Below are 26,548 nucleotides of genomic sequence, written 5' to 3'. Positions count from 1 at the left end.
TTTTGGCACTGTTGCTGGGGAATTGTTTCTAGAATTTTTACTAATATTAATACCAAGCAATTTAATCTTACTTCAAATTTTATTTTTCTTGTTTTAATATTAGATTTTGTTTGCTTGTAAATATCTTTGGTTATTGTATGCAAAGAAGAAATAACTTGAATCTTGTTCCTTTTGATCTTGAGATAGAAAGAACTTTCAGAAGACGTTGAAAGGAGAATTTGCAAGTTGCAGTTTTAAATCAGACAATGGCTAAGGATAAAAATAACAATGGCAATAATGCCATTAATCTGGTTCTCGAAGCAAATAGAGCACTACGAGATTATGTTGTTCCTTTTGAACAAGGTTTGCACCAAAGCGTTAAGAGACTTTCCATCAATGCAAATAATTTCGAAATTAAACCAGCTTACATTCAGATGATTCAGTCTTCAGTCTAGTTTGGTAGGTTACCTAATAATGATCTTAATTTTCATTTGGTAAATTTTCTGGAGATTTGCGATACCTTTAAATACAATGGAGTAAATGATGATGCTATTAGATTGAGACTGTTTTCGTTTTTTCTAAGGGATAAAGCAAAGAGTTGGTTTAATTCATTACCCAATGGGTCTATCATTACATGGGAAAACTTGGCTCAAAGGTTTCAAGCAAAATTTTTTGTGTCTGCCAAGACTACAAAGATGAGGAACGATATCACCTCATTCACATAATTTGATGGTGAGTCCTTGTATAAAGCTTGGGAGAGGTTTAAAGAACTATTGAGAAGATGTCCACATCATGGGATTTTTTATTGGTTACAAGTTCAGACATTTTACAATGGGCTGTTGGGTTAACAAAAGCCACAATTGATGGTACTACTGGTAAGGCATTAATGAGTACGGATGCTGTAGATGCTTATAATCTATTGGAAGAGATGCCTCAAATAATTACCAATGGCCTTTAGAAAGGTCAGGTTCGAGGAAAGCTATTGGAGCTTATGAAATTGATGCACTTGGCACCTTAACTGCTTAAGTAGCTGCGCAAGTGGCTGCATTGTTCAAGAAGTTTGACACATTAGGAGTTCATACAGTTTAAAATTCATTTGTAGTTTGTGAGATGTGTGGAGATGGCCATTCGAATGATCAATGTCCTTATAATTTTGAATCAGTCCAATTTGTGGGGAACTTCAATAGATAACAGAATAATCCATACTCCAATACTTATAATCTTGGTTAGTGAAACCACCCAAACTTTTCATGGAACAACAATGCAGGGCTTTCAAATCTAAAACCCATCATGCCTCCTAGTTTTCAACAACAAGCTAAACCACCAATTCTTGAAAAAAAGTCTCAAGTGGAAGAACTTCTTTTGCAATATATATCAAAAACTGATGCTATAATTCAAAGTCAATGAGCCTCCTTGAGAAATCTTAAGACCCAAGTGGGACAGCTTGTAAATTCCATAAACAATAGACCTCAAGGTTCTTTACCTAGTGACACACAAATCAATCCTAAAGGTAAGGAACAATGCCAAGCAATCACTTTAAGGAGTGGAAAAGAAATTGAGGGCGTGAATGAAAAAGCAATTGAATATGAGAATGAACATGTTGATAAGGAAAGAATGTGTGAGAAAGAGCTTGAAGTTGAGCAAAAAGAAGATGACAAGGTTGAAAATCAAGGAACTTCTCAAGTCATCAATCCTCCATCACATTTTCCCCAAAGGCTTCAAAAGTAAAAGCTTGAAAGGCAATTTCAAAAGTCCATCAATGTTTTCAAGAAACTACATATAAATATTCCTTTTACTGAAGCTATGGAACAAATACCCAACTATGTCAAGTTCTTGAAGGACATCCTCTCTAAAAAAAGAAAGCTAGGTGAGTTTGAAATTGTCTTCCTTATAGAAGAGTGTAGTGCAATTCTCCAAAATAAACTGCCACCAAAACTTAAAGATCCAAGTAGTTTCACAATTCCTTGCATTATTGGTAATTTATTTTTTTCAAAATCTTTGAGTGATTTAGGTGCAAGTATCAATTTAATACCTTGGTCAATTTTTGAGAAACTTGGTCTGGGGGAATGCAAACCCACTTCTGTTACTTTGCAACTGGCTAATCACTCTTATGTGTACCCAAGGGGAATTATTGAAGATGTTCTTATCAAGGTAGATAAATTTATTTTTCCAATTGATTTTACAATTCTTGACATGGAAGAAATAAGCAAATTCCAATCATCCTTGGGAGGCCATTCTTAACAATTGCTAGAGCATTGATTGATGTTGAAAAAGGTGAGCTCACTTTGAGAGTTTAAGACCAACAGGTAACATTAAATATTTTCAAAGCTTTAAAATTGCTTGTGACATCTGAAGATTATTTTCTTGTGAGTGTGGTAAATGACTTTACATAAAATGTTTTCTTAGAAGCATATCCCAATGATCCTCTTGAAGCATGTTTAGTTGTTAATTTTGATAGGGATGATGATGAATTTATTAAATATTCAAATTTGTTAAATGCTCACTCCATATTTAGAACTAATCATCAATTTGAGTCTTTAGATGTTTCAGTTTCTTTGATGCCAGCTTCTAAGCCCTCCATTGAGGAACCACTTACTTTGGAACTCAAACCTCTGCCTACACACTTGAGGTATGCTTTTCTTGGAAAATCTTATGCTCTTCCAATTATTATTTCAGCTTCTCTTACTAACATGCAAGAGGAGAAGTTATTGAGGACACTTAAAGAATTCAAGAAAGCAATAGGGTGGACCATAGTTGATATTAACGGAATTACCCTTTCTTTTTGTATGCACAAAATTCTCCTTGAGGAAAATCACAAAACTACAATTGAACAACAAAAAAGATTGAATCCAATCATGAAAGAAGTGGTCAAGAAAGAAATCATCAAGTGGTTGGATGCTTAAATAATTTATCCTATTTTTGATAGCTCATGGGTAAGTCCAATTCAATATGTTCCTAAAAAAGTGGGAATGACTGTGGTTGACAATGACAATAATGACCTTATTGTAACAAGAACTGTGACTGGATGGAAAGTGTGCACAAACTACTGCAAGCTCAACAAAACTACAATGAAAGATTACTTCCTTCTTCCATTCATTGATCAAATGTTGGATCGCTTGGCTGGTAAGGAATATTATTGCTTCCTAAATGGTTATTCTGGTTATAACCAAATTGCTATTGCCCTTGAAGATCAAGAAAAGAGTACATTTACATGTCCTTATAACGCCTTTGCTTTTAGAAGAATGCCATTTGGATTGTGTAATGCACCTACCACTTTTTAGAGATTTATGATGGCCATATTCACAGACATGGTGGAGAAATATTTGGAGATATTTATGGATGATTTTTCTATCTTTGGAAATAATTTTGATGATTATCTTTTAAATCTTGCTAGGTACTCAAGAGATGTGAAGAAACAAATTTGGTGCTTAATTGGGAGAAATGTTACTTCATGGTGCGATAAGGTATTGTCCTTGGACATAAGATCTCTAGTTACGGCATTGAGGTAGATAAAGCAAAAATTGAAACAACTGAGAAATTACCACCCCTAATAAATGTCAAGGTATTAGAAATTTTCTTGGTCATGCTGGTTTTTATAGAATATTTATTAAAGACTTTTCAAAAATTTATAAACCATTTTTCAGTTTATTGGAAAAAGATGTGCTATTTAACTTTGATAATGAATGTCTTGTGGCTTTTGATGAATTGAAGAAATGATTAATATATACACCTATTATAATTAGTCTTGATTGGACTCTCCCTTTTGAATTAATATGTAATGTAAGTGACTGCGATGGGAGTTATTTTGGGACAAAGGAAGGATAAAATCTTTCATTCCATTTATTATGCTAGCAAGACTTTGAATGAGGCCCAGAAAAATTATACCACAACAGAAAAGGAGCTTTTGGTTGTAGTTTTAGCTTTTGACAAATTTTACTCCTATCTTGTGGGGATAAAGGTGATAGTATACATTGACCATTCAACTATGAAATATTTGATTGCCAAGAAGGATGCTAAACCAAGATTGATAAAGTGGATTCTCTTGCTACAAAAGTTTGATCTAGAGATTCGTGACAAAAAAAGAACAAAAAATCAGGTGGCAGACCACTTCTCAAGATTGGAGATGGAAGCTTTGTTGGTCCCATTTGTATGTGCTAAATGGGGGTGAATAGCACAAATTGACTCTTGACAAGATGAGGAACTAATTTTCAGAACAAAGAAAATAAAAATAGAGTAGACAATGTGCAAGAATTTAGAGTGGTTCGGTCTAAAACCTACATCCACTACCTTAATTATCCAACCAAGAATTTTCTAAACAATTCCACTAAGAACCGGTGAAATTCACAAGCTTTCAAAAAGCTTTACAATAGCTTTTACCAGGCTTAGCCAAAACCTTTCACAATAGTTTTTTACGGGCTAAACTAAAATCCAACACCTAACTTTTTGAGGCTAAGTTAGAACCTTAACACATTCAAGCAAACCTAGCTTGAAACAACCACTTAGAGTGACTCCTTCACTCTAAGAATCCAAGAAGAGAAGTAAAAGAAAGTACCTATGATCACAGGTTGATCTAAATGGTACAAGGTTGAGTGCAGAATACAAATACAAAGAATAGGCGTTTAAATGCAGAAAGGTGCAGAGAAGATTTTCTAGTTTTTCAGCTTTTAATGACTCAAATCTCTTTCAAAACTTCCAAAAACTAATTTCTAACCGTTAGAAAACCCTTTTATACATGGAGAAACAACTCTGATGGCAGTTTGGCAGTTTTTGGGTCGTTGAAAACAGTTGAAAGTTGGTTCTAGCCATTAATCTGTCTTTTAGTGCTCTGGTTCAAATTGCAGACAAAGAGCTTTTAGTCGACTAAGTTGGTTTTGTTTTCTGGTCGTAGATTCTGACAGAGAGCATTTAGTCGACTAACTCATTTTTTGGTCGACTAAGTTGGCTTTGTCTTAAAGTCCAGATTTTGGCAGAGAGCATTTAGTCGACTAACTCACATCTTGGTCGACTAAGTCAGTTCTATTTCTCAATACTTTTCAACCCGTCATTTCTCCAATTTAAATTTTAGTCAACCAACATTCTTCATTATTTAACTAAATACCTTCCTTTTTGTTGATCAATCGTTTTTTCTTCATTTTCATGATTTTTGATATACACATTTGAAAGGTTGATTTATTATTTCCATATGACTTTTTGTCTTGCACACTTAGGTGGAAATGTTAAACACAAATGAAATGGGAATGTTTTATTATCATAAAAAACTAATAGAGCCAACAAGCTCCTCAATCTTACTCAACTTTTTTTTTTTTTATAATTGGGGGAAGGGGTATTCGAACACTACTCTTTAGGTAGGGGGATTATGACCAACCAATGAGCCAAATGCTTGGATGCCCTCAACCTTACTCAGTTTAATCTTTCTTCTATTTAATTTTCAAGTTACAATTTATTTCTTTTGATTTAAATTTTTTTAGTAATTTTATTGTTCTAATTAATTTATGTTTCCTTTTGTAGGTGTCTATGTTTGTAATTCCTTAAAAAATAAAAAATAATAATAATAAAAGAAAAAAATAAAAAAAAATTCAGAGCTGCGGCCTTGAAACAGAATGTTTTAGTGCCACGGCCTTCATAAAGACCTACTAATCCTTGAAAAAGTGTTAATCTACATTAGTGGAGAAAGGGATGAAAAGCAAACTTATGGGGTCCTAGTACTAATCTATACTTAGATTTAGCATAAACTAATTCGAATTACATGATATTCTTTGTAAGATATTATTCACACACATACAAAAAGTCCATTTGAAAAATAAGTTTTCACTTAAATTGATGCATGACTTTAGAGATTAGCTATATGTTACTTTAAGTTGGAATTTGAGTTAATTTCTGAGGAAAAAATTGGGAAATCATGATTTAGTACTTCTATCTCCCGTTCAAGGATTTTTATATTCATTTTTTTTTGTGAATTTCTATTGCTTGAAGACCAGTAAAATCTTAAGTTTGGGGGTGTGATAATTTTATTTTATAGAATTATTTTAGTTCGATTTTGTTATTAAATATTAGCTAAGTCCTTAATTTTTAATTATAATTTAGTTATTTTTAGTTTTTTTATAATTAGTTTTTTTAAAGTGAGTTATTTTAATTTTATATTATTTCTTTTAATTTGGTTATTATTTATTAGTTTTTTTATTTTTTGTAGGAACTAAAGGAATTGGGCTTAATTTTGGAAAGTAAGGTGTTGAAAAATCCGAAAGTTTGCATGTATATGCTTCAGTGTTTTAGCCATAACTTGTGCTACAAAACTCCAAATAATACGATTCTTAGACCATTTGAAAGCTAAGAGGTAGAGCTACAACTTTTATGAATGGTACTTTACCCAATTCTGCTTTGAAAATAGAGAAAATCATGTTAGAAAATGGCTGGATGTATTGTGGCGCGAATTGTAATTTTTAGAGACTGACAATTGATTATTGGGCCTCTCATTACATTTTTAAGCCTAATTAAATCATAGGTTGACTTAGGGAACTATAGGTTAAGTTTATTAGTATAAATAGGATTTTTTAAGAACATTAGGTTAGACAACTTTTGGAGATTCAAGAAGCTAGAAGTCAAGGCTGAAACTTTGAGAGAAAAGCTGTAAATATTTGTTTTGTTTTCTTCCTTAGCTTTTTTTTTCTCGATACTCGCAATGGTTGAATTTTATATAATGTTATTTGTCTTTGCAATCATGAGTAGCTAATTTTCTTTTTATAGGATTACAATTAAACTCACATGTAATTTGAATTTTTAATTTCTTTCTTATTTATTTTTAATGGAATTGAATTGCTTATTCTAATTTGTTTTTAATACTTTTAATTGCTTAGCCACCAATTAAATTGATTTAGGAACCTAAACAAACTTGGGAAAGGGAGTTTAGTGTAGACTAAAATTGAGATAAAATATGATCATATTAATTGATTTGCGTATAGGATAGGAATATATTTATAGGCCATATGTAACTAGATTAGAACCTGCACTTAATGAATCTGTTTTAATTTCAATTCACATGGAGATATTATATTTTGGTTAAAATAGATTTTTTTATAAGATGAGTTGAGAGACCTTTATAAATAATTTAGGACTCTAAGTTAGCAATTCAACTTATTGAAATAAGTTAAGGAAGAGAGGTAAGATTTAGATGAAATGTGAGGGATATTGTAGTCCTAGGCTTGTTTGATTTGATATTTACTCAAGTTATTATTATTTTGATTTTTCTTAGTTTAAATTTTGGTTAAGTATTTTTAGTTTGTTAATTTAGTTATTTGATATTGATTGTTTGAATAAGATTAAATTGTTCTAATTTTAGTACTTAATAAAACTTTAGATCAATTCTTTGTGGGATTAATACTCTGCTTGCTTATATACTGTCTATTCGATGCATATACTTGTGTAGTAGAATTTAACTTACAAAAGGCTTCCCTAATGGTGTTTGGTAAAATACCCCAAAGAGATGAGATGAGTAGGAAAAATAAGAAAAGTTTCAGGCTTTTAAATGTCATTTGTTTAATAAAAGTTGTTGGAAGTTATTGAAATATTGGATGCAAAAGTTGTAAGTTGTTGAAATATTAAATGCAAAATTATTGAAATATTGAATGGATAGAAAAATAGACAAGCATTTCAATATCTTGAGTTTTTTTGTCTTGCCAATTATCTTGAATTAATCATAATATACTTGAACATAACAAATGTTATAACAATCAATGCAAAGGCTTTTTTAGCAAACAAGTAGACTGGTCTTTACGTTGATTTTCAATATGTCCTATACAATATTCCATCAAGTCTCTTGTGCACATGAGCACTAGAAGTTTTACAAAATGAAGCTTGGAAAAAAATATGGACCATTACCAACAGACCAATATCAAAGCAAGGTATTTTGCTACAATTTAAAATGCAAAGAATGTATTAGATGCATTAAATTGCATATGTAATGTAAAATACTAAATTGCATAATTAACATAAATTACCTTTCTATTAAGTTGCATGTGAACCCTAGAACAAGTCGTTCTATTATGACCTAGTAAGGAGCATAAAGTGCACTTAACAGTACTACTCCTCCTAGCATTGCCATGTCTAGCTAGCCCTTCCCTGAGTTCCTTTATTCTGTTCTTTTTTGGCTTGCCAAGTATATGACGGAGCAGTGGAGGCTCCACTAGATCTACTTACTTTCTGAACTCAGCCATGGTGATGTTAGGTATAGGGTGAATGTACTCATTGTACATCTGCATGAACTTCTCCTTAGAGCAGTAGTTGTAACAATATTGATATAAATCACCCCTTATGTGACTTATTTAAGCTATTGCATATTTGTAAAGAATACCTAAAATGCAGCCAAACACAAGTTAGTAAACTCAGAAATATGCAACCAATCAGTGTATACATGAAATATGTTCCTAAACCCTTACTGAAATATTCCAAACACCACATGGACAAGTTACCTTACTCACCCCTAAGCTAACAGCATGCGACTTGCCACTTTGAAACACACTAAACTCAAAATCGGAGGTAGACACAACCCTACAAAACTTACCACTATACTTGGCCAAAACCAACTTTTTCTTAATTTTAGGTATCACTGGCCTTTCCCATGTGCAGGCCTTCTCATACTGATTAAAAACCTCTTCATTATTTTGACTTTAAGTTCTTCAAACAAAACTAGAATAGGTTTACTCCTCACAAGCCCAATCTAGTGGTTGAAACTCTTAGCCATGTTGTTGGTCACATGGTCACTTTTCACACTTGCGTCAAAGGTATGCCTTGCCCATAATCTGAGTGGTTTTTCCATCAACTAGTTGTATGCCTTTGCTTTTTCAACTTTAATCTTCATCAAGGCTTTATTCTAATCCCACTAGTTATATGTTTTTACAACTTTCAGAAAGTTCACCTTCATGTCCAACCTTAAAAACCTTTGCCTAAAATTGTTATAAAGGTGCCTAGCACACCTTTTTTGAGTGGCATGGGGCATTATCTTCATAATTATATCATATAGGCCCTGCCATATAAGAATAAGCAATAGTTAATAAGTAATTGAAATTAACTAATTAAATGTAAAATAGTAGGTGTTTAAGGTTTACCTTTTGCCCATCACTCATCACTACCAATGGTTTGTTGAAGTCCCCAACGGTAATATTAACCAAGTTCTAAAACCAAGACCATGAGTCACCATTCTCCAACTCCACCACAGCAACAACAATAAAAAGCATATCACAATTCCCATTAATGGCAATAGTAGATAGCAAAGCCCTTTCACATGGCCTTTGAGGTGGTAGCCATCAAGCCTAATGAAAAGCTTAAACCTTTTGTCGAAGCTTTTCCTTAAAGCATCAAAAGACAAGAAAAACCTTTTGAAAGTTGGGTACATAATCAACTCAGGCCTCTTTAGTTGCATGATGGCTATGCTCCCAAGATTTGTATTCTTCACCATCTGGGCATACAGGTGCATGTAAGAATGTGACCTACCATGAGTCCCTTCAAACTTTTCTCAGGCCATTTTCTTTGTCCTATACAACTTTTTAGAATAAACATGCACTCTATATCTCTCTTGTAATTCATACTGCATCAAATTGTATGACACATTTGGGTCAAACTACAACTAAGCAACAAGTTTATTAACAATCCAAGCACTTGTAGCAACAAAATTATTATTACTGATCCTAAAGCAAAAGTGTTCGTACATGCATTTCCTGATCTTAAAGGTTTTTCTATCTAAACATACATTTGCTCGAACAATCCACTCACAGCCCTTTCCTTTGTAGAAAACATTGAATCTATTTTTTTCATTGTTTGCTCTATACAACTATATTCCTTCTTGGATCATATAATCAACCATCACCTCTCTAAAATGTTGCACACTTGTAAACAACATGTTCTCTGCCAATACAATATTCTCATTCTCATTATGAACATAAGGTATGGCCTAGGGACTAATTTATTGCTTGACCCTCCTTGTCAAATTCATCACTATCCCAGCTCCCTTCCTCTGCATCAATGCCAATATTAGAATAAACATCATTCTCTGTATCTTTTTCAACCTCAACATTCTCTACATCACTATCCTGGTTGCTTTGAGATTCCCCATTTTTTGTCTCATGCATCTAGTTTATATCTTCATTAGATACATCATTTCCATCAACTGAATCACTACTTTATTTATCAATATTTTTTTCATTACTAATACCAATAGTAGCAGAAGGTACTTCACCACCTTTGCCTTTACCAACTTTATCTCTACCTCTAACCCTAAATCCTCTACTTGTACTTGAACCTAAACCACTTCTACTTGAAGTTCTATCTAGTTCAACTCTGCCTTCACTATCTCTACTTGAAGTAGAGTCATCAAGCATAATACAATTAGACTTACCAATTTTGCCTCTGTCAGCACCTAAACTAGCATTCACAAGTTTAGTAGAGGCACATGCACTAGCATTTTTGGCAACAGAAAACTTACCAGATCCCATTATCTGTAGTGGAATAGCAAGAATCAGGTCCAAGTACAGATAAATTTCCTTAATTCCTTTATAAACTTTAAACAACTTCAACACATCACCATCACTCTTCAAATCTATAACTTCCTTTGATTTAAGGTGCCTTGTAGTAATGGAGACACCCATTCCAACTCCAACATTGCAATTGTCCACCAACACTTCAAAGACATCATTCGTTAGCTCTATGTAGGAATATTTGTTTAGATCAACATCTCTGATGGTCATCACCTTTCCCTCATGGTGCACTATTAAGTCATACAGCATCTACGCCATGTCTAGACCTGAAAAACCCGATTAGAATAAGTTAGTAACTCTAAAATATTGAACAATAAACTTGAACTTGAATGATAACCCTAAACCCCAACCAAATTAAAACATACTTTGAAAACCCTAAATTCAAATATGAAAATCCCTATTTCTAGAACCTTAAACCCTAATTCCCTAATTTATTGATTTAAGATTAGAGTTCTAAAATTGGGGATTTAAAGATGTTGAATGGGTTCAAGTAACCCAAACAACATCCCTAAATCTCCAATTTTAGAACCTTATCTTAAAGTCTTAAATTAGGGAATTAGGTTAGGGTTATGGAAATTAGAGAATTAAGGTTAGGGATATGGAAATTAGGGTTTTAGGGTTAGTTGTTTGGGTTCAATTTCAGGTAATTTCAAAATCCCTAATCCTAATTCCCCAATTTAGGACTTTAAGGTTCTAGATATGGGTTACAACCCAACCCTAAACCTAAACCTTAATCCACACTTGTTTTCGAACCCTCACCACATTAGCAACAAACAAAAAACCCTAAACCACTAAACCCATTCCCACACATGAAGACCACATCAGTAAAAACCATCCTTAAACGACAAGACCCATTCCCGCACATGAGGACCACATTAACAAAAACAACATCCCTAAACCACAAAACTAACCCTAACACAACAACAGAACTTACAAGTGTTTGACGATTGATGAACCCTAATCTTACACCTTCTCAATTTAGGTCAGGGTTTAAAGGATTCTAAACAACGGTTTGATTTTGGGTTATTTTGCTGTGGGATGAAGCTGCTAATCGAAGTAGAAGGCTAAAAAAAACCCTAATCAATCAGTGATGTAGCGATTAATGAGAGAACCAAAGGAAATATAGGGAGAACGAGGAAAGAAATGGACTACAATGATTAACAAACATTAACACAAGATTAAGATATATTTATACGTGGGTAATTTCAACATTTCATACTTCCCGTTAAAGGCGTTTAGAATTCTAGGACGAATTGTCCATTTCTAATATTAATGGACTTGCGTAGAATTATACTTAAAAGTTAAAGGGGTGGGGGTATTTTACCTTAAAAAAATATGTTTTCTCTTTACTCTTCCGAGAACCTTAATAAAAATAATTAAATAAATTTTAATGCATTTTTTTTCAAATTTTCATTTTTAGCATTTTGATCAACTTGAAGAATTTTGTAATAATCAACATCTTTTTTTTGAATTCCTCTTTTCTCTTTAACTTGAATAATTTTCTCTTCTCTTTTTAGATTTCTTTTTCTTACTACTTTACCTTTTTTTTTTTGAAAGATAAAGATTATTGTATTCATCTGGGGAGAAGTTACAAAGTGTTGTTTCAACTTTTCACTAATTTTGTTTAAAGACTTTGCATCGCAACCTACAACCCCTAAAAAAACTATAGAAACTTGAACCAGTGTGAGTGCTAATTGCCTTGCAAAATGGATACCTAGGCTTAATGTGATTTACAAAAAGATTATCACACCCTTTACTATTTGTGTCAATACAAAAAACCAATATTATCACAATTAGATGATTGTCAAACTCAAACCTAATAACAGCATTCATAATACCACTCATTAACAAGACCACATGTTATGTAGACTTTTAAATATTTTATAGTATCAACAAGGCCTCCTTCCACCAATATAAAAAATTTCATTTGATTTCAAAAATCACAAGAATTAAACCCACGCACAAAAAAAAACCTACTATAAGATCATACAGATCCACCATCTACCTATAGACAAATCAAACTTGCTACCTAAATACTAGAGAAAGAGACAATACCCACTAGTATTTTGATTTGATAAATCATATTAGTTTTCTTAACTAAAGGAAATTTGATTTGAAAGGGAAAAAAAATACAAAAGAATTATTGATATTTCTTGGCCTCTGTCATTTGAAAAGGAAAAGATTCATTAACATCGATATCATGGAAGTTACTTCTGTCAAGGTCTTTCATTTCTTTTCTTCTTTTATTTTATTTTTTCAGTTTTTGTTTGTGTTCAAAATTTTATTTTTAACAATTAATTATTTTTTTCTTATCAAGGTTTTTAGAAGAGGATGAACAATTTTTTTTTCAAAAAGAATATGCCTAAATTGAAAAAAAAATGATATAAGGGTCATTTTGTGTTTTAAAATATTTATGTGATATTGAATCCTTATTTTTTTTAATTGTTAACTAACAATGTTAACAATCAAACGATCAAAAGTATAATTTAAAACAAGAGGGACCAAAGTATCTTTTTAAAGTGATTAGAAGGTCTTGGGATTTTACCCTTTTATTCATAATAATGTAAAAAATTTATATAATAAAGTCAAATTTACAAAAAGTGTTATTAAAAATATACAAAAAAATGTTTTAGTAGATATATAATAACCATTTGCATTGAACGTGGTTTAACATGCTAGATCAAAAGTCTAACTATTTAAATTATATTTGGTTGTTCTTTGGTTATTTTGATCAAAACTTTGTAAAAAAAAATTACCTTTAAAGAATAAAATAATGAAAAGTGGTTATTGGTAAAAGGTTAAAATCTTAAGCTAAAGACCTAAAAGCCCAATCAAAATGATCTAAGCCCAACAACGAAAAACAAGGCCCAAAAACAATAGCAATTAAGGAAATGAAGGAAGTTGCCCTACCCCTTGTCACATTCTTATAATAATATTATCACGGATCCCACATCAGTGAGAAATACGGTGAGTCCTATGTATATAAATATAAATCTTTCACCATCTATCTTTCATGTCTTTTAGGTTGGTAACATGGTCTTGTGATTTATAAGCTTACTTAAACTCTATTTTTAGAGTTTAAGGCCACACAAGACGATGTTAGGCTTAAATTCAAACTCATAACATTTGGTATCAGAGTCAATTAAATCTTCACTAATATAGGACTCCCATGGGAGATATAACGGTCAAGATAGATCCGAATTAGTGTAAGAGTTTCTTTTCTCTACGGATAAAGAGCTAATGCAACGGAAGCATTACACAATTGGATTGGGTATAATGTCATGGATCTCACATCAGTAAAAAATGTAGTGAGTCTCAGGTATATAAATATGGGTTTTGAAGGTAAAGTTTAAAGCCGCACGAGGTTGAGTGTTGATATTAAAGTAGATTCAAATCTTCACTAATATGGAACTCTTATAAGAGATACAAGGATTGAGGTAAGTTCATACTAGTGTAAGAGTCCCTATCCTCTATGAATAAAAAACCAGTGCAATGAGGGTGTCACACAATTAGTGGGGTAGAATATCACGAATCTCACATCAATAATAAGTAGGATGGGTCTCAGATATATAAATATGAATTTTTCATTATCTATTAAATATGTCTTTGAAATTAGAAATATGTACCCATAATTTATAAAAATAGTTAAGCTTTATTTTCAAAATTTAATCAACGAGATCCGAGCCATCACATATACGATATACATACTTTTAGAGTATGTTTGATTGGCGAAATAGATAAGAATGAAATAGACTAGTTATTATGTGGGTATAGAATAAGGTGAAAATAGAATAAAATACTTATTACTTAATTTGGTACGACGAATGGAATAGAATAGGAATAATTATTATGACTTATTGCAGTATTTGTTTAGTAACAATAACTTTGGAATAAGAAATGAATAAAAAATAAAAAACCAAAAATATCCTTTATTATTTATATGATTATTTATTTTTATTAGATTTTTTAAATATTAATAATTTATAATTTAATAAAAATATTAATAATTAATATTTTAAATATTAATATTTTACTTATAATTTAATCATTAATATTTAAAATATTAATAATTTATTTAATTTAAATATTATAATGATTAATTTTTATTTTATTTTATTTTTAAATATTAATAATTGATTATTTATTTAAAATATTAATAATTGATTATTTATTTAAAATATTAATAATAGATAATTTAAATATTAATATTTTATTTATAACTTAATCATTAATATTTTAAAATATTAATATTTTATTTAATTTCAATCTTATTATGATTAATATTTTTTTTAAATATTAATAAATATTAATTTATTTAAATATTTTAATAATTGATAATTTAATTATTAATCTTTTATATATAATTTAAATGTTATTATGCTTATTTATTTTTAAATAATACTAATTTATAATTTATTTTATTAATAATTGATAATTTAGATATTAGTATTTTATTTATAATTTAATTTTTAATATTTTAAACTATTAATATTTTATTAGAAATTGGAATCAAGAGAAAGGAGGAGGAAAGAGAGAAAACTAATATTTTATATAAATAAAAATGTAATCTTTTAAACTTGTAAGGGGTATTTTAATCTTTATTACTTTTTAAGTTTATTTCTTAATTGTGAAATAGCTAATACTGCAAGGAATGTGATATTAGCTATTTTTTAATATTAGTTGCACGTTTGGTTTATGAAATAAATAAGAATAGAATAGAATAGTTATTACGTGGGAATAGAATGAAGTGAGAATATAATTAAATATTACGTAGTTTGGTATGATGAATGAAATAGAGTATGAATAATTATTATGACTTATTACAGTATTTGGTTTGTAATAATATCTTTGGAATAAGAAAGGAATAGAAAATAAAAAGATAAAAATACCCTTTATTATATATATAATTATTTATTTTTATTTTATTTTTAAATATTAATCATTTATAATTAATTAAAATATTAATAATTAATAATTTAAATATCAATATTTTAGTATAATTTAATTATTAATATTTTAATTAATAATATTTTATTTATAATTTAATATTATTATGATTAAAATATTAAATTTTTTATTTTTTATTTATACTCATTAAAAATTTAATATATTAATAATTTAATAAATAAAACATTAATACCTTAAAATATTAATATTTTAATATTTTAATATTTTAATCATATTAATATTAATAATGTTTAAATTATATATAAAATATTAATATTTTAAATTTTACAAATAATTTTTTCTTTTTTATTCTATTTTTTCTCTTTTTCTTTTTTCTTCATCATCGATCACTGGAAAGGTGACCGGTGTAATAAAACACCGATCTGGCACACCATATGTCCGGATCTAGCCACTACCGTGCCAGATCGGAGCTTCCCCATGGCTGGATCTGGCCGTGGAGTGCTAGATCCAACCATGGGATCTGGTCAAGAAGCACCAAATCTAGTGCTTCCCGCGGCCAGATTTGACTGTTGAGTGTTGGATTTGGCCACTACGACGCTAGATCGGTGCTTCCCCATGGTTGGATCTGACCGTGGAGTGTCAAATCCAACCGTGGGATTTGATCAGGAAACACCAGATCCGGTGCTTCTTGCGGTCAAATATGGCCGTTGAGTGCTAGATCTGGCTAGATCTCCGTTTGAATCTTGTCCGACCATATTCGGACGTGAAACCACCGTCGTCGCTACTGTCGCTACCGTCGTCGCTACTGCCGCTACCGTCGTCACCGCCATCAACGTTATCTTTGGTGTTGAGTGCCACTTAGAGAGAGAATGAAAGAGGAAAAAACATGAGAAGAGAGAGAAAAAAAGAAGGAAAATGAGAAAAAAATTATTTTATATGGATCAAGTTGTAATTTTATAAATCTAATAAGGATATTTTAGTCATTAAATATTTTAAAGCTATTTTATGATGCACGGAATAGATAAAACTAAAGGAGAGTTGAGAATACTTAAAACAGACTTTTCTTCCATTTTAAAGAATTCTGATTCTTGAAGAATTTCTATTCTTCATATAATTTTTAAACCAAACAAGAATTTAGAAATTAGTTGAGAATAAAGGTTAGATAGCTATTTTTTATACCAAACGTGTCATAAAATATTTTGAAGAATAGCTATTTGACAGGATTAGCTATTCCTTGTACCATTTCACAACCAATCCTTAGCAATATAGGCCATTGCCCCAACCAAACATACTATTAGAAACAAAACTTCGACTGCACGTTTGGTACAGGGAATAGCTAAGCTATTCCCTATCTATTCCCAAAGGAGTAGCTTACCTCCGTTTGGTATGGCAATATCACAAAGAATAGCTATTACTTAGTAATAGCTATTCTCTCAAAAGGGGTAAAACTCAGGCGTAGTTAAACCCGAGGTTCCCCATGGTTTTTGCTATTTCGTGACCATGGGAATAGCTCTGAATTATGATATGACTAAAATGGCCCTTATTATTTAAAAATATTACAACCCTAGACCTATATATATATATATATATATATATTTCTCATTTTCCCTTTTTCTTTCTCTCTCTTCTCATTTTTTTTCCTCTCTTATTCTCTCTCTAAGTGGCATCAACGCCGGAGATGCTGTTAGTGGCGGCGGCGACGGCAGCGAAAGCGACGGCGACTGCGACGAAAGCGACTGTGACGGCGATTTTATGACCGAATATGGTCGGACCAGGTTACGCCGGAGATTTAGCCAGATCTGGCACTCAACGGCCAGATCTGGTGCTTCCCGACCAGATCCCACGGTTGGATCTGGCACTCCACAGCCAGATCCAGCCACGGGGAAGCGCCGATCTGGCGCCGTAGTGGCCAGATCTGGCCACATGGTGAGCCAGATCGGCGTTTTGTTACACCGGTCGCCTTTCCGGCGATCGGCCCATGAAAAAGAAAAAAAGAAAAAAGAAAAAAATAAAATAAAAGAATAAATTATTTATAAAATTTAAAATATTAATATTTTATATATAATTTAAACATTATTAATATTAATATGATTAAAATATTAAATATTAATATTTTAAACTATTAATGTTTTATTTATTAAATTATTAATATATTAAATTTTTAATGAATATAAAAATAAAAATTATTAATATTATAATAATATTAATATTAAATTATAAATAAAATATTATTAATTAAAATATTAGTAATTAAATTATATTAAAATATTGATATTTAAATTATTAATTATTAATATTTTAATTAATTATAAATTATTAATATTTAAAAAATAAAATAAAAAAATTAAATATAATAAAAGGTATTTTTGTCTTTTTATTTTCTATTCTTTTCTTATTTTAAAGTTATTGTTACCAACCAAACACTGTAATAAATTATAATAATTATTTCTACTCTATTCTATTTATCATACCAAACTAGATAATACTTATTATATTCTATTCCCACCTCATTCTATTTTCACGTAATAATTATTTTATTTTATTCCTATCTATTCCGCGAACCAAACGTTTAGGGCTCTGCTAGTGGCTGCAGCAAAGCCAAATTAATTAGTCCGTCACTCATCACCCTCGTTTCGAATTTCGATCGCACTCTTATCGTCAAATCGCCCTAGGAATTCCCTCAAGGTTCATCTTCTCTCTCAATTGCGTCTATTCCTTTTTCGATCATTTCCTACAAAACCCTAATTTTCTATAGCCTCTCTTAAACTAGCCTAATAGATTTTCAAAACCTTTGATTTTTCTGTTTCTTTATCCAGGAAAAGTTATTCACTTTAGAGCCTTTTTTTGTTTGTGTTTATTATTATTTTGGTTGGTGCAGTGTATTTACGAGAATGTCTCGTGTTTATGTCGGAAATCTGGATCCTCGGGTCACTGAGAGGGATCTGGAAGACGAGTTCAGGATTTTCGGCGTTCTCCGCAGGTATTTTTCTTTTCTTTTTTTTTTTAACAAAGAAAAATATTGAATTTTGATGGAGACGCCAGAAATTATTGGTTAAATATCTATGGTAGCTGTGAAAAGTTTCAGGTTTGCTAACTTTAAATGATTATTTAGTTTGTCCTACAATTTCATACAGGACAAAAAGTCTTTGAGAGATTTGTAACAAGTTTTTCATTGGTTAGTTATTTATGAAATGAATGCAGTGTATGGGTTGCTCGAAGGCCACCAGGATATGCATTTGTTGAGTTTGATGATCGAAGGGATGCTATTGATGCAATCCGTGAATTGGATGGTAACTATAAATTCTTTTCTTCCAATTTTTACTATGAATCTTGATGTTTTCCGTGTTTATTTTGTTTATATCTTTTATTTCACATACCTTTTTGAAATATGGCGGTTTTCTATTCATATGTCCTTATACAAGTTGATCATTTTATTTTATTTTATTTTTTTATGTTTGGTTATCTTTGTTTTTCTCACTTTTTGTGCTGTATATGCTTCAAATCTGTTGACTATTGAGCTTCGATATGTTAGAGATATGTCCCAACTGTTTGAGTTGGTTACTGATTTTCTTTGATATTTACACAAGTTGCTATTGTTTACTAGTAGTTGGTGGCCTGTTGTTTTAGTTGTTTAGTTTATTGTGGTTGTTCATCCAACAATTAATTCTAAAGTTCATGCTCAATTCTGTTTAGTTCTTTTGGATCCTCACATTCAAATGATCTGAGTTCTTATCCATCCTGTTTTATTGACATTTCAAAGAAATTCACTAACTATTTTTCTTTTTCTGCTTGAAGGCAAGAGTGGTTGGCGTGTGGAACTTTCTCATAATTCGAAGGGTGGCGGAGGCCGTGGTGGTCGCCGTGGTGGGGGTGAGGATTTGAAGTGTTATGAGTGCGGTGAACCTGGTCACTTTGCTCGTGAATGCCGCTTGCGCATTGGTTCACGAGGCCTGGGAAGTGGGCGACACAGAAGCCCCAGTCCTCGTCGCCGTAGGAGTCCAAGTTATGGGTATGGGCGCAGGTGTGTTTAGGGGTTCTTTTAGTTTTTCCGTTGGAGGTCGTAGAGGATGGCAGTTTCTATGCATTTTGGTTTGTAGAGGAGCCCGTAATATCGAAGGGTGCATTACAAAATGCCTTTTCTTATGATAAGCAAAAGGCTTTTTTTTTCTCTCCTGGCTTTTATTTGTATGAGAAATCACTTAAGTGAACATAAGAGAACTGGGAGAGGGCTTATTAAGGTGGACTTGGAGTCATGCCTGCACCGTACTTACTAATTTAGGAATCAATAGCCTTTGGCCTTTTTTGGAAGCCTGATGTGCTAGAATACATATTTCTGCAAGAATAATAAATCTGTGTCTAGTTAATACGTGTATGGCACACCAATTTTGTACTGCATATATCTATGTGTCCAACTAGGTTTCTATTATATGAATAAATTTGATAAAGGCTTATTATTTTTCTATTATATGAATAAATTTGATAAAGGTTTATTATTTTAAGTAAAATTTGTTTGGTTTCTAATGATTGGTCATTTGAGCAAGTGTATGCAGGCTATGGAAAAAAATTACTAACTAATTTTCCTTGCTCATAAATTTTTTGTATCTTGTGGCAGGAGCTATAGTCCACGTGGGAGAAGATCTCCTCGGCGCCGCAGCATATCACCTCGTCGTGGTCGCAGCTACAGCAGGTCACCTCCTTATCGTCATTCTCGTCGTGATTCACCTTATGCTAATGGGTAAGTAATGCGTGCTGAATTATTAATAATCATAGATCTTAATTTTGATACTTGCTTTGTAGAGTCAATCTGATATGCTTGCTTACATTCCTTTGCAGAGATTAAAGTGTGGACATGAGCTGAAGCAAATCTGAAATGACATCTATGGCAAACTAATATGCAATACTGTAGTTCTAATAGGTTCAGTGAGCAAAAGAGATTTATGTTACTTATGTTCATTTCGTGACAATGAGGTTGTTAGAACTTGTGGTTTTGCATGGCTTCTACTCTGCAAAGTGTTTCAGCCACCAAAAGGGGTGCCTTGGACACCGTTTTGCGTCGGCTTGCTGTCTTCAGCATTTGAAACTGGAGGTCCCTTTCTTACTTCATATTGTTATCTACTTTTATTTATCTGTTACGTTTTTATGTTTACTTAGTTACTATGGTAAGTTTATCTTTATGAGGTAGAAGATTCTAAAGGGTTTATATGTTTTGTTTTGAGGTGTGATTTTGAAGTAAAACAGCATCCTTTCGCCACTTTACTGCATCTTAGTGCACATGGTTTCCCCCACTCATTGCTTCTCTGCACCACTTCATCTACTCGTCGTCGCTCCTGCATATTGTAAAAGCTTGAGTTACTTGCTAGTAACAACAATTTGGTTGCAACCTTGTTGTGGTGTATGCATCTGCAACAAAGCTTCTAATTTTTTTAAGAAGATGAAGCTGTTAATTGGTCTCCTGTTATTAGCTTCTCTGCTTCTCGTCATCTACTTGTAGTATTGCTTCATATTCAGCTAGAAACTGCAATTGCCAAAAACTGAGAGCAGACCCTTTCTTAGCATGTGCTCTTCTGCAACAAAGAGTTTGATCTAGCTTTGACCTTTGCTTCCATGGTAGCTGATCTGGAGGGTGTCGATACCAATTTATCTTGGTCTTGTCTAGTACAATTTTTTGATAATGGGTAAATGTTCATATATTTGCTTGGAGACATGTTGGTAGCTGATGGTATGGCACCTTTTCTGTCTCCATTGTGACAACATGTTTTTGAAGGTTGCATTCAGCGTGGAAGCTGCTACAACCTGCACCAACTTTATTGTTGATCATCTAAGTGATGATTATCGGCAAAGGCTTGAAGGAAAGTTGGTGGTAAGTAACGGTCCTGCCTTCTGCTGTGTCTTTCCTCGTTTTCCCTCCTTTATATTTGGGTTGAGAGGAGGGGGGGTGGAGGTTTCTTGTATATTTGCTATTCCGTTTGGCCGCTGTATTTCACAGAAATTTTGATACGTTAATATGGCTAATGGTAAATGGTTGGACTTGCCCTTTCGGCCCATTTCTATCGTGTAATTTGATTGTTCTGCTGTTCCATTTACATTACAACTATAACAATAATTGATATTTCAGGACTAATGATATGCTTGGACTTGGTCAAAAAAAAAAAAAGAAAGGCTAATATTATGCTTGGTAGTTCAAGTTCAAAATTCACCTTGTGAAAGGAAATTTGGACGTGCAAATTTCAGCTCAACATTCCTTGTCATGGTGTTTCAAACCGTCATAGTTGAAAAGCTTAAGAAGAAGCAATGCCCCGTGGCACTAAAAGTTGCCCCTTTCCCCTCGTCTCTGTGATGTATCCTTGTTTCCTTACCTTGACTTTTCCCACGTGATTTCACTGAAAGCTTTTGTCTGTACTTGATTAGTTTAAGCAGGAGCATCATTTTCGTTCCCCGCAAGCAAGAGGTTACATTAATTTTCTGGGGGTAGGAAGGAAAGGAGAGATTTCATTGGCTTGACTATGTTTGGTGAGTTTAGATCAGTCAAGGTCAACAATCCATTACCAATAAATGTATTCTTCGGTGTCCCCACTATAATACAAGTCTTAAGTCTTCTTGCAACTCCTTCCAACCACTAGGATAAAACTTTGATCTTTCTTACTTCTCTGTAACACTAAATTTTGTTAGGAAAGTGAGTGACGAAGGCATGGAGAAGAAGTAGTGCCATAATTGTTTTACCATGACTAGCTTATTCTACTGAAAACCTTATGAAATTCTACACAAAAATCTCTACTTGATTTTTACCTCAACCCTTTGCCGGATGTTGAAAAGAGGTAAATTATTTGTGCAAAGCTTGATGTAGAAATGCCGGAGCACTTTCCAAGTAATTGTTCCTTGAAATTCCCTCCAAGCACCTCAATAGGCGGCACTCATCAGTACAATCATAAAAGTAGCAACAAATGATCTTTGCAACCCTTTGTCTTAATCTACAATCAGTTCATATTCCGGAAAATGAGAATCTAAATTTATTTTCTTGGGTAGGAAGGAAAGAAGTTTCCTTGCTTGATCATGCTATTGTTTGGTGATTTTACATCACCAAAGGTCAACATCTTTGACCAAATGAATGGGCGAGGATGCCTTCGTATCCTAGGTGTTGCTCCAGAAAGTCAAGTCCTCTAGCCTGTCCTCCAACCACTACTGATAAAACTTTCAGCTTTCTTAGCGGCAATCGGTTTGTTTCGAGTGAATGGCCATAGAAAGTGAGCGAGAGAGGGGCACGGAGGAGGATTATACCCGCATTATGTTGAAGCAGAAGCTAAAGTTCTTTGATATTTTCAAACAAGCTCTAACAATTCCGTGCACAAGTAAGAAGTTCATTGTCTTCAGTTTTTTCACCTCCCTTCCTTTTTTCTGCTTCTTGGTTTTCTTTGAGATCATTCTCCAGGGACTATTCCTTGAAACCGCCAAGTTTCTTGAACAACGTCCACAGTACTCGTATTACTACGATTATCTTGGGAAATATGAAAGATTGGCAACGAATTTTTTCCCTAAATTAATTCAACTCTGCCTTCTTTACCTGATACCTTATCAGCTCCTGGAGTTCCTCAACATAATCGTAGTTGTTCCTTTGGCGTCAATGATATATACCGCGGAGAAACCAGTCAGCTTCAGAGATATGATGGTACGCAAAACAAGGTTAAAAGGTCCCTTCATTACATCAATATATATTCATCTCTTGTCAACTACTATTCTAATTGGCTTAGCAGGATTTCTCACCAACTGCTATATTATGGTGAGGAGCTTTGATTATCACGCATACGTTGACGTTTTGCTAACCATCGTTCGGGGAGTTGGTTTTACAATTCTGTTGGTTAAGTTGTTAGAGTGGAGTGCTGGATGGAACATGGCTTTAGTAATTTCGATATTGGAGGAGAAATATGGGATTGAAGCATTGGAGTGGGCCGCATATATGAACAGGGATTGTAGCCAGCGAGGACTAATTTTGATGCTTGTTTTCTTTGCGTGGGGACTTACCATTAGGCTGTCCTGCATCTTTTACGGATGCAGTGATGAACTTGCAACTGGAAGCGTTTTGTTCACTTCTATATACACTTGCTTGATTTGTTTAGGAAATGCGATGAAGTGGGTAATTTGTGTTGTATATTTCTTTGATTGCAAGAAGGGAATTTCAGAAAAGAAAGTTGATGATGAGGAAGTAGGAAGAGATGTTAAACTTGTCGATCATTGACAGAACTGAAGCAGTATGTACTTAAATCTTGTGCAAGAGTTGACACTGGATATTCGTTGTTCCCCGTTTAGATCAGTTAAATGATTGAGCATTTTGGGAATATTAACATTGTCAAGTTGCTTTTGGAAATGAATAATGTTAGGAGTCATAATTTCATTATGATTGTAACTTATCAGCTTAATTTTTTAGTTTGAATGATGGGTTGTTGAGCACCTTAATTAATCTCAACTTGAATTCTGTGTGCGTCTAATGTATCAGTTTAAATTTCTAGATGGAACTATTAGTTAGCATCCTAAGTAATGGCACAACAGACAATTGGCCAGCATTAACGTTCCTCTCTATTTGCAGATTATGCTTCCAAAACAGAATTAGGTCTGTTGTACAATTCAGACCTTCCAAACTTTGACTCCAATTCTGTTGCTTTATCGTGGGAATACTTTTGTTGGCTGGTTTGTTCATTTTGGTAACACCAAAAGTCAACAACACACTGCCTCCGGGGCACGGCATACTTTGAAACTTTGAAATGCTAGGCAGAACCAATGATTCTGTCTAATCAGCTTGTTGCAATGACATATTTCTCATTTTACTCAAATTTTTAGTCAAACTTCCGACTGTTCCTTTCTTTCCAACAGTTTAGACCCATGGTTTTATTTTAACGCGTATCAATTCAGCCTGAATGTCAGCAAGTAGATTTGTGCAAGTCTAGTGGAAATTCTATAACCTATTGCAATTTCCAATAACTCTGACCAGGGAAATTCTGTTACATATGATCAAGAATATATTTACACTTTTTTTTTTTTTTACTGGGGTCGGAAAGAAATTTTGTCTTGTTTGATCATGTTTGGTGTCAAAAGTAATATAGTGTATGAGTATGTTAAGTTTGGTCAGTCAAGTTCTACCACCCACATTCAATGACTGGATGTGGATAACTTTGTATGAGCGTGCTTTTGGGGTCTCCCCAAAGGCCCCGAAGTCTTCGTGCAAGACCAAAAGAGAAGACTTTGATCTTGCTTTAACAACAAACGATTCAAGATGCTATAGAACTACAGAATGAGAAACATGGAGATCGATTACACTCAAATTATGTCCAAGGAGAAGCGTGAATTCCTCGATATACTCAAAGAAGCTCTTACAATTCCCCATAAACATATCAACTTTATCATCTTCAGCCTTCTCACCTCCTTTCCTTACTTCGGTCTTTCAGTTTTCTTTGAGATTGTCCTCCAGCAAACGTTGCTTAAAACCTTCAAGTTCTTCACACCCGTGCCTTCAGATTCCTTTTACTATGACTGGGAATCATCAGTTGCCTTGCATGATGATTGGCATAGATCTGGGGGGAATCTTTCTGGTGAATGGATTAAACTCTGTCTTCTCTACCTGGCACCATATCATCTTCTAGGGCTCCTTAACATAGTCATGACTGTTAATGCAGCATCCATGATATATGCAGGAGAGAAACCAATCAGCCTCAGAGATATTTTGGTACAGAAAACAAGGTTGAAAGGTCCCTTCATTACATCAATATATGTTCTTCTATTGTCAACTTGTATTCTACTTGGATTAGTTGGGGTTGTAACCAACTGCTATATTCTGTCAAAGGGCTTTGTAATAGACTACTATTATTATAGTTCGAATAACAACTTTGTGGATTCATTGATAACCATATTCCATATCACTATATTTATAGCATTGTTGATGAAATACTCAGAGTGGAGTGCTGGATGGAACATGGCTCTTGTGATCTCAGTATTGGAGGAGACGTATGGGATCGAAGCATTTGAACTCGCGACTTATTTTAGCAGGGGTAGTACCCGGCGTGGACTTCTTTTGATGCTTGTTTTCGTTGCATGGGAAATTGTCTTCAGGTTGCCCTGCCTCTTTGGGAGGTGGAGTGAGAGGCTTGGAGCCATTGTGTTCACCTCTGTATTCACTGGCTTGATTTGTGTAGGGAATTTGATGAAGTGGGTGGTTTGCGTGGTATATTTCTTTGATTGCAAGAAGAGGATTTTAGAGAAAAAAGTTGACGAGGAAGTAGGGAGTGATGGTAAAGTTGTCAATGTATAAGTTCTTATTCCATTTTGTAAGCACTAGGAATTAGCAGAAGAAACCAAAGGGCAGTCATGAAAAGAAGCTAAAGTTTTATAGATGCCTAAATATTCTAATAAAAATTATGATGGCTTGTTGCAGCATTTAATTTATTGGGAGATGTTGGTAGCATTCTAGTGGCAAAGTAGCACTTGAATCATTACATACAGATCTTACCACTTTTCCGTTCTAATTTCTGTTATACTATTTCCCTTTGAATTCAGGGCCATTCCTACTTCCCTCTATTGGCTCTGCTAGCTGGAGAATACTAGTTGATACTGTCTATTTGAGTTATAACAAGAGAAATAGCCAGAATTTGTGTTATATTATTGCTATTATTTCCCTTTGATATTGTCTATTTGTGTGGCAGAGGTCACCACTGCTCTGTCTGAATGCATTTTACCCTTCCTTTGTTTGGTTAGAAGACTCATAAAATTTATTGATAAAGCAAGGCACTTTATCACATTGCTCTCTGTCCTGCTCCCACCATTCTTAACTTTCAAGCTACTATGTCTACTTTGAGGGGTTTTGGCTCCAGACTTGTGCCCATGCAACCCCTTTACCTATATCCCCATCTGACCCACTACTATTCTTTAACGATACTACAGAATAAAGATTCTCGTTTTTAAAGTAGCTAAATTTAATAAGAAAATCGTTAATTAAGTATAATATAGTTCATTTAAGAAATTGTTAAGGTATATATTCTATTCAGTATATTTACACTTTTGAAGTTGGTAATTTTATATATAGTTAATTAATTAACGATTATATATAGATAGACAAGTGAGGTGATAAGTTAAAAGGTATAATTTTGCACTTT

At 33.0% G+C, this 26,548-nt stretch overlaps 2 protein-coding genes, 1 non-coding gene and 1 pseudogene across 6 annotated transcripts; 2 read left to right on the top strand and 2 right to left on the bottom strand.

Moving 5' to 3' along the window:
- Nucleotides 1-671: 671 nt before the first annotated feature.
- Nucleotides 672-778, bottom strand: LOC148764281 (small nucleolar RNA R71). Its single transcript, XR_016025013.1, has one exon. It is a non-coding gene; the product is annotated as a small nucleolar RNA R71 (small nucleolar RNA).
- A 7,089-nt stretch (nucleotides 779-7,867) lies between these two features.
- On the bottom strand, nucleotides 7,868-9,430 carry LOC148764280 (uncharacterized; annotated as a pseudogene).
- Nucleotides 9,431-17,942: 8,512 nt separating this feature from the next.
- Nucleotides 17,943-21,471, top strand: LOC18609404 (serine/arginine-rich splicing factor RSZ21). 2 transcript variants are annotated; one of them, XM_018115973.2, is made up of 6 exons: nucleotides 17,943-18,098; nucleotides 18,292-18,393; nucleotides 18,615-18,703; nucleotides 19,209-19,422; nucleotides 20,026-20,148; nucleotides 20,247-21,471. In XM_018115973.2, the coding sequence occupies exons 2-6, from the start codon at nucleotides 18,305-18,307 to the stop codon at nucleotides 20,251-20,253; spliced, it is 522 nt and encodes a 173-aa protein (XP_017971462.1). In that variant the 5' UTR covers nucleotides 17,943-18,098; nucleotides 18,292-18,304; the 3' UTR covers nucleotides 20,254-21,471. The 2 variants fall into 2 exon arrangements, with proteins under 2 accessions (XP_017971462.1, XP_007044558.1); XM_007044496.3 differs by having other exon boundaries at nucleotides 19,209-19,434; nucleotides 20,247-20,553.
- On the top strand, nucleotides 20,382-25,837 carry LOC18609403 (uncharacterized). 3 transcript variants are annotated; one of them, XM_088803394.1, is made up of 3 exons: nucleotides 22,090-22,759; nucleotides 22,987-23,076; nucleotides 25,352-25,837. In XM_088803394.1, the coding sequence occupies exons 1-3, from the start codon at nucleotides 22,642-22,644 to the stop codon at nucleotides 25,705-25,707; spliced, it is 564 nt and encodes a 187-aa protein (XP_088659520.1). In that variant the 5' UTR covers nucleotides 22,090-22,641; the 3' UTR covers nucleotides 25,708-25,837. The 3 variants fall into 3 exon arrangements, with proteins under 3 accessions (XP_017971461.1, XP_088659520.1, XP_007044556.2); XM_007044494.3 differs by lacking the exon at nucleotides 25,352-25,837 and adding an exon at nucleotides 23,162-23,802 and having other exon boundaries at nucleotides 22,420-22,759; XM_018115972.2 differs by lacking the exons at nucleotides 22,090-22,759; nucleotides 22,987-23,076 and adding an exon at nucleotides 20,382-20,499 and having other exon boundaries at nucleotides 23,992-25,837.
- The last annotated feature ends 711 nt before the right edge of the window (nucleotides 25,838-26,548 follow it).

Source organism: Theobroma cacao, chromosome 2, assembly GCF_053813885.1.
Source record: "Theobroma cacao isolate CCN51 chromosome 2, ASM5381388v1, whole genome shotgun sequence".
NCBI lineage: Eukaryota > Viridiplantae > Streptophyta > Magnoliopsida > Malvales > Malvaceae > Theobroma > Theobroma cacao.
Note: the sequence above shows the minus strand (reverse complement) of the source record. Positions and strands in the feature narration are given on the sequence as shown.